At 40.9% G+C, this 20,786-nt stretch overlaps 1 protein-coding gene across 7 annotated transcripts in view; it reads right to left on the reverse strand.

The window, feature by feature from the left end:
- Positions 1 to 3,694: 3,694 nt before the first annotated feature.
- Positions 3,695 to 20,786, reverse strand: part of mapk10 (mitogen-activated protein kinase 10) — a 214,555-nt gene continuing 197,463 nt past the window's right edge. For 4 of the 7 annotated variants that reach the window (XM_041186850.1, XM_041186815.1, XM_041186802.1 and 1 more), the window contains 3 exons: positions 16,763 to 16,826; positions 15,027 to 15,104; positions 3,695 to 3,834 (listed from right to left, as the gene is read on the reverse strand). In XM_041186850.1, coding sequence (XP_041042784.1) covers positions 3,695 to 3,834; positions 15,027 to 15,104; positions 16,763 to 16,826 — 282 coding nt within the window. Of the gene's footprint in view, positions 3,840 to 15,017; positions 15,105 to 16,762; positions 16,827 to 20,786 lie in introns of all 7 variants that reach the window. The other 3 variants (XM_041186842.1, XM_041186825.1, XM_041186834.1) reach the window with 2 other exon arrangements.

Here is a 20,786-nt window from a genome sequence, read left to right on the forward strand (position 1 = left end):
TAGGCTTCTGCAATGTTCTAACCTACTTCCTTTAAAACTCAGGGATGTAAATTACCTGCTCCTGGGGATTTGTCACACGTCAGTGCCATTATTTTCTTCATTACTTTTATTTTGCTTATGTTAATTTAGTCGAGTCCCTGACCCTGATTCATTTCCTTGGGATATTTGACATTCTAACCTCTTCCTCTGCTGTAAATATTGGTGCAAAGTAATTATTCAGCCTTTCTGCCACTCCCTTCATTTCATTGACAATAGCACTGTTTTCAGTTTTTAAAGGGCTCAGGTTGCTTCTGCCCACCCTCTTTTTCCTGTCGTAATTGTAAAAAAAGTTTTTGTTTTTGATTTTGACATCCCTCGCATGTACTTCTTTTTGTATTCCATTTTTGTAGCTTTAATTATCTTTTTCACAGTTTGCTGCTCTTTGTAACTTTTCCAGTTGCCAGAAATTCTGCTTTCTTTTATATTTTGTATGCCTTTTCTTTTAGTGTTATGTTGTTTTTTACCTCTCTAGCTGTCCATGGTTAATTATTTTGGCAAATACAGCTCTTACTCCTTAGGGGTATAAATTGGTTTCTGTGTCACATTTTTTTTTAGACACCTCCCACAGATCTTGTCATTTTACTAATTGACAGAACAGTCCAGTTTACTGTGAACAGTCTTTGCCTCATCCCATTGAAATCAGCCTTACCTAACTTGAAATCTTCGTGACCGTTTTGCGTTTCTCTCCTTCAAACACGGCTTTGAATATTATGACCGCTGTTTGATAAACATTCATATGCCATTAGGTTGTTGACTAAATCTGGCTCATTACTCATCACAAGATCTAAATTGGTGTGGCCCCTTTTTGACTCTAGGACATATTGCTGCAGAAAATTATCTAGGGCACACTCAAGAAATTTGTTATCTTTCTGATATGTGCTAATCTGCTTATCCAAATCTATATAATTAAAATCTTCCATTAAAACCACTCTGCATTTATGTAATATACCACCACACAGCTGCTACAATGGGGGCCTATACCCAACTCCCATTACAGTCGTAAACCCATTTCTATTTCTTAATTCCACCCATCTTCATTGCCTCTCATTATATCCTCTCATATTACCAAAGTGATTTCATCCTTAATCACTACCATGTTCCCTATCTTTCCTCTAGCGTTTATAAGCCTGGTATATTATGTTCCAAGTCCTGATCATCGTTCTTACCTGAATAATGTAAACCAATAAAATTTCAAATTAATTCCCAGCCTCACCACTTGGTTAGTGCTATTTAAATGGCTGCAGAAATGAGGAATTATGGGATAGAAAATATTAGTAGATTAAACAATTAAAAATGTGGACTGTTTACCTAGTAAAATCAACCAAGGCACAGAGCAAAATTTAACTGAAAATGCAGAAGAAAACAAATATTATTCCTTTATGACATTATCCTTCCTCTAAGCCTGCTTTAGCAGGCCAGGCCTGCAAATCCTCAATGTGCTTACTTTATCAGTGACATGTGCATTGCAGACAGATTCTCACTCAGGTTGGGAAATTTGAGATGAACTTTGACAAAAATAACTATATTTAAATGAGGCTCAGGCTTTCCCCTTCACTTGCTCCTCTCAAATCATGCCTCAAAAACATGGGTGTAACACAATTCAATGTAAAAGTCAGAGGCTTGATTTTTCTGACCAGCCCTCACTGCCAGCAAAGCTTCATGTCACTAACACAGCTTCAGAAAAGTTAGCATTGGTCTCAATGCAACAAGTCAGAGAATAAGGATGCTCACTCTGTTTCACATCAGAATATTCATTTTGCCTGAATTCATGTTAACTTTGCAGGTATCCTCTCAAGTACATTCATTTCTGTACTGTTGTATGCTTGTTTTTCAGTTTCAATTATTCCTAACTTTTATCTTGAAGTGAATGGAGTTTTGCTAAATCCTAATTGCTATTTTGAAAGCACTCTTTCTTTGTGATAGTTCATTGAAATGTTCCAAGGACTTTATATACCCAGTCATGCAGCCAATCTTTCTGATGTTCATTTGGAAATCAGTCATTTTTCATAAAAATTACTTCTTCACAAATTTGCAACTCAATCAAATATTACATAATTTCCTATTGTGTCATTTCAGTCCTGATCTTAACCTAAATTTGAACGTTCTTTTTTAAAATGAACTCATTGTGGTTGTAAATCCCAATGCTCTATTTTGGTAGAGTTCGCATTACTAACGTCTTGAATGTTAGTCTTTAATGTTCTGATTCCCACCAGTTAAAGTTTTTGTTTTAATTTCAAGTGGACAGTTAACAAATTGAATTCTGGTTAATGCAATTTATAGCAATTCAAAATAACTCCCTGCTTGTTGGGGAGCAGAATAGACATATTACGAATCCATGCAGGTTCAGCATTAAGGGGGTTAAGAATACAGTAACATTTTTCAGGTCCTTGGTTGCATACATTATGCATCACATAATAGCCTACAGTATATCTAAGTATATTTTGCCTTCCATTTTAAAGTAATATATTTGGAAGTTTGATCATGCACAACTACAGGCAAGTGCAACTAAAGACTCTGTGCAGCCAACTATGTCAAGGTGTGCAATCGCTTTATATGTGCATGTCTTTTATTTTACTGGCCAGAAGTTCCCGCCACCTCAAAACGTAGCATACAGATGCATGTATAAGCAGGAATTCCAGGATCTCTTAATTTAGATCACAAGTCTAACTGAGTTTGCTCTCCTTACTCAATTTTAATTCTTTTCAAGTGATGATGTCATATTATCATGTCCAAAAGCTAATGAACAAAATCATGCCATTGGGAATGACATGTGCTTCCTTGTCATAAGTTACTAAAGGGCTTTCAATTTAGTTTCAAATGAATGACAAAGTATAACAGAACATAGCCACCACCTAACCATTTTAATGTAACGTCAATCCACAGTCATTGGACCATTTTATGAAAATTGGTCTACTATGAAAAGATTTTTTTTTAATTATAAGTATCTGGCAAACTTAAACTGCAGCCCAATTAGGACAGGGAGAAAGAGTATAAGACCCTTTAACTGTTCAAGGAGGCAGTAATGTTTCAAATCAAGAACACTAACATTACAGTTTATAGTCTATGCATGGTCAGAAATGGTATGTTTTTTGGATGTCCCTTTAATTAGACTTACAGAAATTAATTTTTGTTTGTGTTTTAAATGGCAATGAAATTCAATGCTCGAAGAATTAATAGAATTGCATTTTCTGTCATCTTCATAGTTACTGTCATGAAGCATGAGTTCAATAAGGTTTTTGGTAGGTAATATGCATATGGCCATTTATAGGAATATATTTCTACAAGGTGTTTATAGTCAGTAAATACATAATAAGTGGAAGAAGGGACACATATTGCAACTTTAAGGAGACGAAAGTGCATTTAGTTTTAACTATAATGCTGTATCTTTCTTGCTCACCTTGTGTTGTCAAAGCAAGTGCCACAGGGAGCTAATTTATTATCACATATTTACATGTGAAATGATGCTGCCTAATACTCTTGATGAGCGTTGTTAGTTTCATTGGAATGAGGTATAAGCAAAGCATTTTGACATAATATTTTAGCATCAGTACTTCCACGTTCCTTTTTAAATAGTTCATTTCCAGAGAGGCGCGCCGAGTATTTAGTACTTGCATCATTTTCTAAAGAAGAAGGGGCTCCGCAGGCAGACGGTTAGTCACCTGCAACAAAGCGGTCCTGCTGAAGTTTCCAGGCTGCTGTCAGTGTCCGACGCGAGGGTCTGATCGGTTGACATGGATGAGATGTCGTTTACTGATGAGGATGGAGGAAGGCTTTCGCTGCTATTCACTGCTGCACCTGTGCTGAGAAATTAACAGTAGAGCCATAAAATCCGGGAACACAGTTTAATAAAGGACATTCACACTACAGAGCCAACTTAAAAAAAAATCAACCTCCTAGTTGCATTTCCTGCTAAAAGCATGCATTCATAATAGTGATATTGCTAAGCAGTTTCAGTTTTAAACTGACGCTAAACTTGGCCAATCATATTCCATAGGGGAGCAGTGTGAGACTCTCTCCTTTATTTGGCCTAGGCCTCCAGAAGAAAAAGATATGGAAAAAATTGTACAATTCTTTCAAAACCTGCAGAGTGGGTGTTTTGATTTAAGGGGCAATCTGTGAACAAAACAGCATCAAAAGCCAACATGAGCCACTTGTATATGGTTCACTTTTCATTAACTGGTGACACTCCAGCTGACAAACATGATGCACGTGCAAGAGTGTTGTTGACTCTCAGTACTGTGTCCTCTCTGTGCTGTTGTCAAATTAATGGGAATATTCCTTCAGCATGGTGGAAACTGCTTTCTAATCTTTTGCTAGAGTAATTGAAGCAGGAAGAAATGTCAAAGAAGCAATTTTATTTTTAATAATTCATGGAATGTGGTCAACTCAGGCAACACTAGTATTTATTTCCTATCTCTAACTGCTCTTGAGAAAGTGGCATTATGCTACCTTCCTGAACTGTTGCAGTCGTTGTGGTAGGGCTGTTAGGTAGGGAGCTCCAAGATTTTGACACAGTGGCAGTGAAAGAACAGCAATATATTTCCAAGTCAGGATGGTGTGTAGCTTGGGGCAGAACTTGAACATAGGTGTTCCTATGTTCCTACTGCCCTTGTCCTAGTAGGTGGTAAAGGTCGCAGGTTTGGGAAATAAAATGCATGCAACATCAATTGGTATTCTCAGAATTCCCTTTTCAATGTGAGCAGAATTTCCAAAACATAAGGCATTCCCAAGGGATGGCTTAGTTTTTTTTGACTTGAAAAAGCTAATCCCATGAAGCAAAATCCTATTTGTGGTTCAACAGGTTCTGTAAATCACAAAGAAGGAGTGCCAAAAAACTGAGGAAAGAGCTTCAATGCCCCTTAAGGCTGCAGACTAAATTTAGGGGAGGACCTTCAGCCCCAGATTCAATATGGACAATATTCAGCATTGGTGTGAATGGCTGACCTGGATTGATTATTTATTGGTAAGGTAACTACATAGGCTCTGCAGTGAAGGAGCTTTTGTTTCTGAAAGAGAAAGAGATAGAAGGCTTCTTCTTTACTATCCTGATGGAGTTCATAGGCTCAGAACAACATACCTGCAATTCTCCAAGCTTCACAGTATGAGGAGGACCTGCTTCTCCAGGAGGCAGTAATAAGAGTTGTGTCACATCCTGCAGGAAGACATGTAGTCAAGTGCTACAGCAAGCAAGGCACTGCCTATAGCAGTCAAGTTTGTAGCCAACTGATACAGCAACCACAGCACTGCATATAGCAGTCAAGGTTGCTGCAGTTTGAAAATTCTTTGTTGCCAGCTCCTTCTAGGCTGTCACAGGAAATATCAGCAATGTCAGTCAGTCCACAGTCCATGATTGTATTAAATAGATGACTGATGCCTTGTTTTCCAGTGCAAAGACATTCACCATGCCCCGTGGATACAAAGAGACAGCATCCTGCACAACCTCCTTCACAAATCACCATGTGAATGAGTCCATTCGTGGGCACCTGAAGTGTGATCACCAGCAAAGTGTCACGCATATCTGTGCCTACTTTCCTGGCAATTAGCATGAGGATTTTGTATTCCATAAATATCCATTCTCACTGTTTGTCCAGTACACAGTTAGAGGAAGCCTGGCTGCTAGGAGATGAGGGATACTGGCTGTAAAACGAGCTGACGACATATCTTAGGAATCCACTCCCTGCAGCAGAATTTTATATGTTCAGATCTATGGGTCAACTAAAGCAAATTACTGGAGGCACTACACAGAAATTTAGATGGAAGAGAAGAGAGAGGAGAGAGAAGAGAGGGGAGAAGAGTAAACAGTGAGAGGAGAGAGGGGAGAGAAGCAGCTTCCTCCAACATGACCCACTTACAATTGTGTCAAACTTCCCAAATGAGGGGGCCCAGAAAATAAAGAAGACATTGCTCTTGGTCCACTTACCACCCTCTGGCCTCATCCTAGAAGACCAAAATCAATCCCATCATATTCAGAGATAATTCTCTGCATAAAATATATTGTCGGCCAGATTTTTGCAGAACTCGGACAAGTCCAGAGCAATTTAAAATGGTAGGTGTGACCCAGCTCCCGGATTTCCCAGTGCCGGCAATTTTTCTGGCGTGGTATAAGGGTGTGGTTAGCAAGCCAGCACCTTGCAATCCCGACCTGTTCAACCCCATTGTGGGGTGGGCATCTCCTTGTCCCCTGCAATTTTCATGGTGCCAGGCCAGCTTCTTCATGGCTCATTGTTCATGGACCCTCAGAGGAGTTGCGAACCATAGTCTGGATTAGGGAACCTTTTAAAAGCCCCTCATATATTCCATGACAACTCAATGCTCATCAACCTTTACATTTGCAAAGTTGTGACCAATTATTTTGGGGAATACAAGAGTCAGACCCCAATGAAAAATATCCCCAGGATCAGGTGTTGGTACACTATACTAGAAGTGCCAGGCTAAAATGTACACGATGATCTCCTGCCATTAACACAGGTAGAACTCAAAAATACTATTATCCATTTTATACACTGAAGTACCAAACTGAGCAAAATAGTGGTTTCCTTAACTTTACCTGCTTTTCCATCATTTTCTATAAATGTTAATACAATTATTAGAACCACAACCCTAAAATTTTGACAATTTTTTAATCTTAATGTTTGCTAAGTTTTCTATTTGACTCTATGGATTAAGATAGATGCCAGCTGAGGCTGTGGTAGCAATCTTGCCTCTTGAGTTAGAAAGTCACACATTGAAGTTCCATTTCAGGCACTTGGGCCAGGATTTTATGGCCCTGCCATGACGTGTCTCCCCCCTGCAGATGTGGCAAGCCATTTAAATCTCCAATCAGTTCAGCGGGACTGTAATATCCCACTGGGTGAGAGAGGCCATTAAATCCTGGTTTTGGGCACACAATTCAGCCTACACTGAGAGAGTGCTGCACTGTCTGAGGTGCTGCACTTCAGGTGAGGAATGAAACTGAAGCCCCATCTGCCCTCTCAGGTGGGCATAAAAGTCCCATGGCACTATTTGAAGAAAAGTAAAGGAATTGTCCCTGGTGTCCCAGCCAATATTTGGCCCCATCAACCAACATCATTAAAACAGATTATCCAATTTCTATTTGTGTGATCTTGCTGTGTACACATTTGGCTGCTATGATGCCCTACATCACAATAGTAACTACACTTAAAATGTATTTCATTGGCTGAAAAATGCTTTGAGGTGCTCTGAGGTCATAAAAGGTGCTATATAATGATCTCACATGTTACCTATATTATAATATTTCATAGCCTGTTCAAACATGCTCAGAATTGTTTTTTTGTAATTCATTTATGGGATGTGGGTAGCACTGTCTAGGCCAGAATTTATTACCCATCACTAATTGCCCTTGAGAAGGTGGTGGTGAGCTGCCTTCTTGAACTGCTGCAATCCCTGTGGTGCAGCTGCACCCTCAGTGCTGTTAGGGAGGGAGTTCCAGGATTTTGACCTAACAACAGTGAAGAAATGGTGATATATTTCCAAGTCATGATGGTGAGTGACTTGGAGGGGAAGTTGCAGGCGGTAGTTTTCCCATGTGTCTGCTGCCCTTGTTTTTCTAGATGGTAGTGGTTCTGGGTTTGGAAGGTGTTGCCTAAGGAGCCTTGGTGAGTCTGCACTGCATCTTATAGATGGTACACACTGCTGCCACTGTTCATCAGTGGTGGAGGGAGTGAATGTTTGTGGATGGGATGCCAGTGTAGATGGTGGACAGGCTTTGGGGAGTCAGGGGGTAAGTTACTTGTCACAGGATTCCTAGCCTCTGACCTGCGATTGTAACTACAGTATTTATATGGCTAATCCAGTTCCATTTCTGGTCAATGTTAACCCCCAAGATGTTGATAGTGGGGGATTTAATGATGGTAATGCCATTGAATGTCAAGGGGCGATGGTTATATTCCCTCTTGGTGAAGATGGTCATTGCCTGACACTTGTGTGGCGCGAATGTTACTTGCCACTTGTCAGCCCAGGTCTTGCTGCACTTGGACATAGACTGCTTCAGTGTCTGAGGAGTTGCAAATGGTGCTGAACATTGTGCAGTCATCAGCGAACATCCCTACTTCTGACCTTATGAAAGAAGGAAGGTCACTGATGAAGCAGTCTAAGATGGTTGAGCCTAGGACACTACCCTGAGGAACTCCTGCAATGATGTCCTGGAACTGAGATGCTTGACCTCCAACAACTGCAACCGTCTTCTTTGTGCTTTGTATGACTCTAACCAACACAAAGATTTGCTCCTGATTCCCATTGACTCCAGTTTTGCTAGGGCTCCCTGATGCCACTCTTGGTCAAATGCTACCTTGATGTCAAGGGCAGTCACTCTGACCTCACCTCGGAGGTTCAGTTCTTTTGTCCATGTTTGAGCCAAGGCTGTAATGAGGCCAGGAGCTGAGTGGCCTTGGCTGAACCCAAACTGAGCATCAAGGAGCAGGTTATTGCTAAACAAGCGCCGCTTGATAGCACTGTGATGACAAGTTCCATTACTTCATTGATGATCGAGAGTAGACTGGCAGGGTGATAATTGGGTGGTTTGGATTTGTCCTGCTTTTGTGTACAGGACATACCTGGGCAATTTTCCACATTGCCAGGTAGATGCCACTGTTGCAGCTATATAGGAACAACTTGGCTAGGGGTGCGGCAAGTCCTGGAGCACAAGTCATCAGTACCATTGCCAAAATATTGTCAGGGCCCATAGCCTTTGCAGTATCCAATGCCTTCAGCCATTTCTTCATATCATGTAGAGTGAATCAAATTGGCTGACGACTGGCATCTGTAAAGGCACAAGAAAGGGCACACGCTCACCAACTGGGGCTGGGATGCAGTACAGAAATGATGACATTTTCCTGAAATGTGAATACAAAAAAAATCCTGAAAATTCATCAGTAACAACATATTTAAATAGAAACAAGCAGTGAAATTCTTTGGTACTTGATATTGCCAATCAAAAACTTCTTGAAAGGAAGAAAAGAAGGGGGGAGGGGCAGAAGGGATGAAAAGTATGTTGCCTGTTTCATGACTTCTGAAAATTCCAAAGCACTTTGCAGCCAATGTTTTTAAGTAATGTTGGAAATGCAGCAGCCAATTTTCATGCAGCAAGCTCCCACAAACAACATTGTGATAATGACTCGATAAACATTTATTTTAGTGATATTGATCGAGGGGTAAATATTGGCCAGGACACTGCGATCACTGCCTAGCTCTTCTATAAATCAAGGTATGGGACCTTTTACATCCGCCTGAGACAGCAAATTGGCCCTCGGTCTATCACCTCATCCCAAAATGCAAACCTTCCAACAGTGCAATGCTTGCGAGCGTCAACCTAGATTTTTATGCACAAGGGAGGAATCGTCCCAGATTTGCCCTAAGTATGGTAGCAGGCGGGATAAAGAATGTTTTACTCGCCGGCTGCATTGGTGGCTTTTCACACCATATCATCCCAATCCTCACTCATTAATCATGCATTCCTGGGAAATACGCCGTTTCGATGGCGGGCAGGCTCTCATTTGCTCGACATGCTGCCGCCTCGCCGCTTCATCATGCCGAGTGCCATATTTCAAGTCTACTTGTGTGCACACCTCTCAGTGTTTGCAGTCCAGGACTGCTGCATAGAAGACATGGCCCTGAAAGGCAAGAAGACTGCAGCTCCCCAATTTAGTGATGCATCCTTGGAGTGGCTTTTGGGTGCTGTGGAGGCCCACCGTGATGTCCTCTACCCCTGCTCTGGCCATAGGAGAGGCAGCAATTTCACCACTCCAGCTTGGTAGGCGATGGCAGTGGTGATCAGTGCCAATGCTGCACACAAGAGGTTAGCCATCCAATGCAGATAGAGGTTGAATGATCTCATCCTTGCTGCCAGTGTAAGGCAACCATATTATCACTCTAAACTCACACCTCAAGCCCATCAGACATTCACTGGCATCTCATTCACTGCCAGATCAAGGGACATCACCACTCACTCTCTCGTACACACCCTCACATGTCCACCTGGCCTCATCTCTTCTGGAGACTACCTCCTCAGCCCTCATCATCTTGAGGCCACTTGCACAGATGAACTTGTGCCCCCACACAACCCCTGGCTTACCACCCCTTCCCCAGTACAGCCCTCATCCTGTAGCCTCTTCTCTTGCCTGAGGCCACTTCTCCCCCTTCCCCAAGCAAACCCTAGCCCTGCAGCCATTGAAAAGCCACCCCTGCCTTATGGCTGCCCTGAAAGATAGAGACCTGCCCGTGAGCCCCTCTAAAAGTGATGTGGTGCTGCCTGTGAAGTCTGGCACTGATGACTGCGAGTGCTGCCCGAGGCAAGGTAGGCAAACAAACTTCGAAGTTCTGAACGAAGTGCAGCTCGCTAGGTGCACGTCACTTATGTACAGATGTGAAACACGTCGCTATGCAATCAAACTAACATGCTCGGATGATCCAGCGTTGGGGGGATGATTCCAGTGAGCTGGGCTTATTATGATATGCAGATATATTACAATGAAGTTCCCAACGTCTGATGGACTTAAACCCACACCCTTCAGATTCAGGGACAAGACTGCTTTCACCTGAGCCACAGCTGACACAGAACAACACTAGAAAATGGGACTAAACTGATCAGTACAATATACATGGAGCTGCTCTGTACAAATTAAATACCGACCACAGTAAATATCATTCAATGGTTAAATTAGTTGTAGAGTTACTAACATTGTTTTATTTATTTCTGCTGCAGACTCAATGTCATTTATTACAGCCAAGCTGGATCAAAATCTAAATTTTATTTTTGAGGATATAATTCTAGTCCACATGTCCAGTCATAATCTGTTTTAGTGACGTTGGTTGACTATAGGTTAACTTGTAAACTTGTAGTGAACCTATAAACAACTATTGGAAAATTTCCACTAACTGTATTAATAGACTCCCATTAACCTTAGGGGGAATCAAAGCAAATGTTAGAAAAATCAACAAAAAGTCAAAGTCACTGAATGAGGAGTTCCCTCCACCAACAGTAAGTGGGGTCTTCAGGGTTTTCAAAAGGCTTTTTTTTTAATCTTTTACTCTGAAATCCTGAGGGTTACATTGAATTTGTATTAGTAAAATGGGCAAGTAGCAAATCAGCAGCCTGTTTTACATTTCTGCTGATTTACATTTTCAGTGTAATACCTTAAACAAGTGGACCATGAGTAATAGGATCGCCTTGTTTCCAGAGTAAACTGGACCCCAGTGTACAAGAACAAACTGCTTCAGTCCTTAAACTCGCATTGCTCCCAGCGGAAGTTCTACCATCCTGGAAAATCTTAGTGTATCCACCTACAGTTTCTGCAAGCAGCATGGGATAACAATGTACAATAGCTTCATAAATATATATCTGTATATAAATCCTTGTAGATACAATTTTAGAAAACTTAGAATTACACAGCAATGGATGCCATTTGGTCCATCAAGCTGTTTGAAAGAGCTTTCAATTAGTCTCACTCCCCTGCTCCTCCCCTATAGCTCTACAATGCTACCCCACCCCCGCCACCTTTTTGAGTATATATCAACTTCCTTTTAGAAAGTTAGCATTGAATCAGCTTCAACCATTATTTCAGGCAATGTAATCCAGATGATAACAACTCCCTTAGGAAAAATATTTTCCTCATTTCCCCGCTTTTCTTTTTGCCAATTATCTTAAATCTGTGTCCCTTGGTCACTGACCCTCCTGCTAGTGGAAACAGTTTCCCCTTATTTCGATCAAATTCCCATATAATTTTGAACAACTCGATTAAATCATTCCTTAACCTTCTCTGCTCAAAATAGAACAACTTCAACTTTTTTAGTCTCTCCTCATAATCGGAGTCCCTCATCTCTGATGGATGTCTTTTAATGCCATGGTAGCTTCCCTATCCCTGGACCAGGCTCAGGGTTCAAATCCCATGCCAAGACTTGTTGGTCATGGAAGGAGCATCCATGATGAGATTCAACAAGCTGCTAATCAGTCCTGGAATTCTCCCACCACCTCCCCACTATTACCTAAATGGAAAAAAGTATGCACGAAAGTATGCTTAAAAGAAAATCTGATACCGTTCTGAAAACTCTCTTCTGCATCTTCTTCAAGACCTTAACAAGCTCCATAAAATGTGGTTCCCAGAATTGGATAGAATATGACAGCTGACACCTAATCAGTTATTTATAAACGTTTAGAAAAACTTCCTTGCTTTCAAACTCTATTGATTTATTTATAAAACACAGAATCTTGTATGATTTTAATGGTTTTGTCCTGCCACCTTCAAAGATTTAACCAGCATCCCTTGTAAAATTGGAGCATCTAGTTTAAATTGTCTCTCCTCTTCTCATCACTTCACACTTGTCTTCATCAAATTTCACCAGCCATTTGACAGTCTATTTCACCAGTCTATGTCATTAAAGAAAAGAGAGTGAAATTCTTCTAAACATGTGGCAATTCAGCATAATGGGGTACCATTACAAAGTGTTCTAGCAATGGAAGAAAAATTCTTCACCTTCCACTCTGAACATTCTTGATCTCAACAACACCACTGTGGAATATGGTAAGCTGAGTTCAGGAAGGAGCCATCAGTCAAAATCTCAAAGAGATTGATGGTGACTAGATTAATTCCTGGGGCGGGAGGACTGTTCAAAGAGGAGGGATTGAGTAGAATGAACCTATACCGTCTGGTGTTCAGAAGAATGAAACGTGATCTCATTGAAATGTATATAATTATTAATGGGCTTGACAACATCGATGCTGAGAGGCTGTTTCCCCTGGTTGGAGAGAATAGAGTTAAGGGCTCATGATCTCAGGATGAAGAGTTGGTCATTTTGGACTGAGATGGGGAGAAATTTGTTCCCTCTTTAAATATGGCTCACTGATTGGAGAAAGGAATGAGTAAAGTTACCCTTGGCTTTCTTTGTTTAAACTGTGTCCTCTCAAAGATGCACCCCTGAAGTGAAATGTGCATATTGTTATGATATTCACTTGAACTTGGGGATGGTATCTTGTCGTGCCTTGGTGATATCTTGCCTGTTCTTTAAATAGGAAGACATTAAGAAAATGTCAACTGCTCATTAATTTGCTTTTCCTTTTATATATTTACAGTATAGAAATCTAACACTGTTGCACTACAATAACATTAAATAAAAATTTCAGTGTTTTGTAATTGTTTGATTCTGGTGCACTCTAACTTGTGGAGTGACGTAAGTCACTGATTTTCCATTCTGGCATTTCAATTCTTGTTACAAATATATACTGGTGAGCACTGGTTTTCTCCCCCCAGCTTGAATTATTAGTAACAAGGACATTATATTCTAGATAAATCTTGTACTTTATAGCAGATTACATTGTGACTTCAATAAGCTTAAAAAGGGTGGCTCAGCGTTAGAGAGCTTTTGAAAACCAAACATTCACAAGAATCATTATAACATCCTTGTATTTGTAGGATTATTTTCAAATGCCTTTCTTTAAGCAGTAATTGGCCATGTATTATGCTGCAAACTAGTTAGCAGCTGTAACATCATAAGGAGACCCAAATAAAATCAGGAACCTCAGGACAACCATTTGATTTTGAGCAGCTGTCCGGGAAATTTTAGCCACTACAGGAGACAAGCCACCATCTCATCTCTCAACTGACTTTTTTCTCATGCAAAAAATATTTTGCTGGTGGCATAGTGAATGTGCCAGCTCAAAGAGAAAGAGGAGACATTCTATTCAGCACCACGTCACACAACACAACTGGTTTTAATTTCCATCGACTTCAATGTAAATAAAGATCAGATGAGGTATAAAACGGCTGCCGATCCACCTGTTTTGCATTATCTCACAAAGTCAAAGGCCACCCCAATTATTCTGTTTCTGTCCCTTGCTATAATGCAGGTAAAACTGGAGGGTCTCAGCTGAGGGTGGGCGTATGAATGGACAGAGTCACCTAGGTGAATATCGGAAATATTCGTAAGCTTTCCACCTCAAAATGCATGTTAAATTCAACCTACCCACCCTATCAGGTATGGAGGGAAAAAATAATCAAGATAACAGAGGGATCTGATGATCTGGCAAAAATTATTGAAAGAAGGGCAGTTACAGAAAATGACTCAAAAATTAGCCTTTGTGAAAACCCTAATCACATTTGAAATGAATCTCGAGCAGCAAAGTAAAAATTTATTTCACATCAAACCAGATTATTCAAGGTAATATTTATAGAATGTTTTTAAAGGCAAAAGGATATTCTAGGACAGAAGACTGAAAATACTCCTCATGTGACGGAGTCCTAAATCAAAAAAGCAGTTGGAATGCTATTTTCCTTCATTCACTAATTTTAGACTAGAATTAGTGATCAACTCCACCCCCACACCCCCAGCACCACTTCACAGTTTACCAGTGCATTTCATTCTTTATTGTTTAGTTGGAGATAATTTAGTTGGAGCTTATTTATGGGCAAAATTTTCCAGCATATCCAGCAACACCCAATCGTGAAAAATACTAAAAGGTTCATGAGGAAGCAGTCACCACACTAATGAAAAAAACTGGAAAATGTTAAAATTCTGAAAATGCTTTGAACACATTGGCAAAAACACATTGTAGGGCCTCAGTTATGTGGGTTCTTCACGTACCCCCTTGTATTTCATGCACCGTTTCAACAGGAAGGTTTGAAACAAATAAATCACTGCATTGAAAACTATTCACTGCCACCTGGTGTCCAGCAAAGGTAGCCCAGAAATGAAAGAACCACCAGAGAGGAGATCCAGCCCAAATTAGAAATGAGAACAATGATTCCAATATTCTTTTTTGTACTATTACCTTACTGATCGAAGTGCCATTTTGTTCTGTTCTGGTGATTTACAATAAAACAAATAACCTGTCAGCTGCTGAAAACTTTCAATTAATGATTAAATGCATATCTGGGATACACTAATAGAAACAATGGAAAATGGCTGAATAGGATATATATATATAATAACATTTGAGAATCAACATTATTATCTATGTACAGGGTTACTGGATTTACCTGAGGGAGACGGCTGCCCCTTCACAACACCATTTTTAGTTTTCTCCTCAAAATCCATCACTTCCTTATAGATTAATTCTGTAAATTAAAAACAGAAGACAAGTCAATGTAATATCTTTATTTATTAAAATGTATTAAATTTATTCTAGCAGTGCTGGCTCTTGGGATCTTCACTACAGAAACAATATTGCCACAAGAATACCTACATAGGCTGCACCCAGAGAGAACATGAACATCAACTAATTCCTACTATGACCAGTTTAACATCTATACCGTGAGCAGGCACTCAGTACTCACAGAAGTCACATTTACCAGTACCCTAGCCTTTCAATCACTTTGACATGCATATTTATCTTGGCAGGCAGTAGCACATTATCGCTGGAGCTTGGCCTGCCTATTTATGAATCAGTGCATTTGACTCTGCTGCAAGGTATTACAATGACCCAATGCTGTTTAGGACAAAAGTGTACCCGCCATCAGCGGCAGACAGAAGGGTTGTGAATCCTAGTTGGTTAGTAACTGTAAGCTAATTTATAGCAAGGAAGAGTAGAGGAAGAATTTCAAGAATGGAGAGTGGAATTGGGGTGGGGTGGGCAGGAGCCAAGGGAGCGGTGCTGAAATTGTGACCCCCACTACCCCCCCACCAAACCCCCCAACCCAACGACACCCCCAACTGATTCAGCAAGGAGTCTGCTGTTTGGGGTGGGAAGATCCACTGAGTTTTCACCCTATTGAACTAAAGTTTAAAAATTGCACTCCATAATGCTACAGAGTAATTCTGGAAGCCTTCTCAGTTTATTGCTGGAATTTCAGCCGGTGTGGTCCAAAAGGCCCTACGTCTGCAAGACTCAGCATAGGCTCTCTTCTGGGCCTACTGAAGACCCTGCCAAAGGAAGAAGCAAGTGCTTACCCTTTAAGCAAATTTCTCCTTTCTTACTTGGGGTAAAGAACCCTATCCAATATACTGTGCAAAATCTAGCTCTGGTATGTGCCTGCTCCATGAGATGGCTAGCCGTATTCTGCCACTAAAGGCAGGGGTACCTACCTCTAATATTCAAATTATCCCATCCCCAGGATTTGGGATTGGGTTTACAGGGGTGAGAGCTCAGGATGACAGGCTGAAGCCATGTGACCCACCACCAATTCAGTGGAATTTCATACCCCATCTTTTTCCCCAACCCTCTATGCCCTGCTTCCCATCTACAATTGTGCCTGAATTGAGGATAGGGCTTTAGCAGTCACAGGGAACTTTTTATTTAAAAAGTTTGTAGTGTGATGACTACTAATTATTCTGATATTGAAAATCTGAAAATCAAGGGATTCTTTGGTGATCTCAACAACCCATTCCGATTTACTCTATTCTGCTCTTTTGGGAGAAATTCAATGTGGACCCTGTTTCACTCAACAGTGGCCAGTGTCACCAAGGAACTTAAACATGTGTTGCTAACAAATATATCCTTTATTTTTTGCTGTAGGTTTACAGATATTAAATATAACAGGGCAGATTTTCAATTTGCTGCTCAGGCATAATATTGATTTTGCAGATTAGAATAGGCTGTTAGAAACCACTGATTTTCAATTCAATTGATTTGCACCTCAAAAGCTAGTTGAAAATCTACCCATCATTTCTCACAATTTAATGAATATAGTAATATTCATCATACTTGGAAGTGTTTATATAAGATTATCAAATGTACATGATCATAATTATAATCAGAGTCCTTGTTTCACATTACCTTTCCATTCATCTATACTGTGCTCTCTCTCATCAAGCTGTTTATCATAGATCTGGGGAGGAGGCTATAAAACAAAGGGCACATATATTACATAGCATAGCATAGAAATTTACATTTTAGCCCATCTCTCTATTCCTCATTATGAGAGAAAGGATTATATGCCTTTATTAAACTCATCCCCAAACTGCATTATTAGTTACCATATGGTAGAAATTTGCTGTTCCTGTGCTATCAATGAGTTAAATGTGAGCTACTACATGCCAACCTATAAAACCCAGAAACAATGACAAACAGCTTCAAAAGGGCTGATGCAGCCCCGAAAGAGCTGACAGCTCAAAAAACATCATATAACTGAAAATGTTTCATTTTGTCCCTGGATTTTGTTTCTTCCTATCAGCAGCATCATCTGTCACCATACTGTGTGTAGAGTTCAGAGCCGTTTTCTCTGCCTTATTTTGTTTACGACTCATTGGTTTCCTATCCTGGGTAACTGGCCTATAGATGTTACTGTTCTCACAAGCCACTAAGAGCTACATGTTGGGTGTTGGGTGCACAGCAGTCAGCCATTAGAATCAGTCTTCCATCCCGTAAGATGATGGTTTGCACCGTGTGTTATGCATCACCTGGGGTTGCTCAGGAGTCTCACTCTGGCATGGCAGTCTTGGCTGCATTTGCTGCTGCAGAAGACAGTGGTCTGAAAAGATGCATAATTCATTGGTCTCTATTTTCTGTGGATCCTCTTCTCAACCAGCTGGGCTTTTTGTTTCTGCTCGCCTCTTCCAATGCCCTTCCAAACAGTCAGCCTCCAGAGGTCATGGCTGTCAGTGACTGTCTCCCAGTTTTCAGCGAAAATGTCTGCCATCTTCATATCTCAATTGCAAATGTCCTTGTAGTAAAAGTTGTGACCCAATGGCCAGTTCACCATACAGAAAGTCTTTGGCTGTACAGGCATCATCCATCTGAAGAATGTGGCTGAGACAATGCAGATGTTGTTGGCTTAGTAATGAGTGTATGCTGATGGTATTAGCACGCTCCAGTATTTCTCGAGTTGGTGATCTTGTCCTGCCAAGAGATGCAGACGATATGTCTGAGGCAGCAAAGTTGGAGACTTTTTCTCCTGTCAAGCATATGCTGTTCAGGTCTCACCACTGTAGAGGAGTGTGCTGAGGATGCAGGTTTGGTCAACTTACAGTTTGGTGTTTTCAGTCAAGCTATTGTACACTCTCTAACTCAGCTTAGACATGGTGGCAGCAGCTTTTTTGATGAGCGTGTTGATTTTAGCACAGTTTGCTGGTGATTGTAGAGCCAAGATAAGTGAAGCTATTGTTAGGTTCAGGAGGGAGAGAGGTTGAATGGTTCCCCTCTTTTCCTTCTCCCCGTTTGACCACAACAGGTTCTTTTTGTTTAAAAGAGATATACTTGCCAATTCAATGAGTACTTAACTGCTTAGGTGCTGTGGTCATAAAAGAACTGATTTTAACAAAGGAAGAGTTTAGCTTTATTATATTTAAACTGATCTAAGTAAATAAGAAAACATACTCTGACTTTCGCACACACCAAATTTCATGTACACAAATACAGATTACTTGGCCAAATTAGAGTGTATAACAAGTAAAAAGAATATACAGTTGTTTGGTGACTCAGCTGGCTTCAGGGCTGAATTGTTGGTTTTGATTCTTCTGATTTAAAAATATGGACAACTGAGTCAGTTGTTGTTCTTAGACAAAGTGCTGGGTTGAATTATTTTAAGAAATCTGTCTGCAGTAGGGGTGTTCCTGCCTGGTCATTCTCAGCAAACAGCGTTCAAAGATTACTAGGTGGATTGGAGAGAGGGGAGGCAGAAGAGACCCCATTTAGGTCTTCTCCCTCAGCTTCTCAACTGCTTGTCCTCAGTTCTGCTGAGAAAACAAGTGTTTAAATCATACAAATGGTTGGTTTGCCATTTGACCTTCATTCTCCGCTGGGGCATCCAAGTAAGCTAATTGTCCATGTATTCCAAGGGTAACTTGATTAGCTCGTGTCTAGAAAGCTATCTTAGCCAGGGTCCCATTATCCAAGTGATAATGATCCATCCCCAACAGTTGAATGCCTCAGGTGAATGCCATCGATGCCTTGCTAATGAGACAGGAGATGGGAGCCCTTTACACTCACCTGAAGTCATTGCCTTTGATGGTTTTTGCAGACATGCCAAATCCATCCAATACATTGGAATGTGGAGTATATAGTAATGTAAATTGGGGTAGCCATCTTTGGCTGCAAGTCATCTTTAGTCTCGGAATTTGAAAAAGCCTGTTTTTAAAAGTTCAATTCAAGTTTCCAGTCAGTGGATTAGAAATCATTATTTGGCATAAAGCACATCTTCATGACACTATCAACAACTTCTAGCATCACATTGATAATGCTGATAAATGGCCAGTATGGCAACAGCCTGGACCATAACATTTGTCTTCCTGATGCTGATGGTCAGACTAAACTCTTTACAAGTGCGAATCTGCCCATTTACCACTTAAGGTGTTCTTCAGTATGGAATGTTCATGTGGCATCATCAGCATAGAGTAACTCTCTGATAAGGTCCTGGTACCCCTTTGTCTTGGACTCAGGCAGGTAAAGCTGAACAGTTTTCTATTAGTTCCGGTATGTAAGACCCCTTTGCTCACAGCATTTCTCTTGCAGCTGCCAGACTGAGAAGATCATGTTAGTTGTAGATCTTCCTGTTCTGAAACCACACTGAGATTGGGGGTAGCTGTGTTCAGCCAAGATCTGCAGTCTGACAAGTGCAGCACAAGCAAATATGTTTTTCCACAATGCTCAGCGGGGAAATACCTTGATAGTTGTTGCAATCGTAGCAGTTGACCTTGTTCTTGTGCAGGGTCATGATCTTTGCATCCCCCATATCCTGGCACACTGCTCCCTCTCTCCAGCAGAGACAGAGAAGTTCTCTCCAGCAGATGCTGCAGGAGTGCCCATTTCCCTTGCTTAATGAGCTCAGGCAGTATAATAGCAGCACCTGAACCTTTGCCCTTGGCAAGTGAGTCAATAGCTTTGCTAAGCTCCTCCTCTGTGGGGTCGATACCGCGCTCTGCCATGACAGGCAGCCTCTCTATGGTGCCTAGAACTTGTGGGCATATTAAGTAGAAACAGGATTAGGCTATTCAACCCCTCGAGCCTGCTCCACCATTGAATAAGATCATGGCCTTAACTCCACTAGCCTGCCTGTCCCCATAACCCTTGACCCCCTTGCCAATCAAAAATCTGTCTACCTCAGCCTTGAATATATTCAATGACCCAGCCTCCACTGCTTGCTGGGGAAGAGAATTCCAAACAGTAATGACTCTCAGAGAAGAGATTCCTTCTCATTTCAGTCTGAAATGGGAAACCCCTCATATTTAAACTTAGGCCCCTAATTTTAGATTCCTCAAAAGAGGAAACATTCTCTCAGCATCTTCCCTGTCAAGACCCCTCAGAATCTTTTATGTTTCAATAATTCCTCGGTAACAGTGTTCTCCCTAGAGTATAACTCAAGGTGGTGTTCTACCTATCTCACCAATTGCTTACTGCAGTCGGTGATGATCTTCTCTGCCTTTCTTTTCAATGAAGCCATTTTCTTTGCTGGTGGACCTATTGCCTTTTTGATTCCTTCATACATGCCCCTCGTATTCCCTGTATCCAAGGACGTCTGGATATTTTGGCAAAGGTATAACCAGCAGTCATTGGTGTACCACCCAGCAGTCTGTTGGTTTTACTTCAAGCAGCTCTTAGTGTATTCAGAGTCTTCTCGTTCAGATCTCTCTTGTAATTAATGAGAGTGAACAACTTGACTTCAGTGACAGGTTCTATCACAGTGATGTTAGCTTTGGATCAGTCAGCATTTTTCCACTCTTGCTTCCCTTTTGCCAAGAATGCAATATTGTAGATGGTGTCTTGAAGTATGTTTCATACTTCAATATACCATCTACAATAGAAACTTCCCCTTAATGGAGGTGTCAATAACCAGAGGGCATAGATTTAAGGGAAGGGGCTGGAG

The sequence above is a fragment of the Carcharodon carcharias genome, chromosome 1, assembly GCF_017639515.1.
Source record: "Carcharodon carcharias isolate sCarCar2 chromosome 1, sCarCar2.pri, whole genome shotgun sequence".
NCBI classification, from domain to species: domain Eukaryota; kingdom Metazoa; phylum Chordata; class Chondrichthyes; order Lamniformes; family Lamnidae; genus Carcharodon; species Carcharodon carcharias.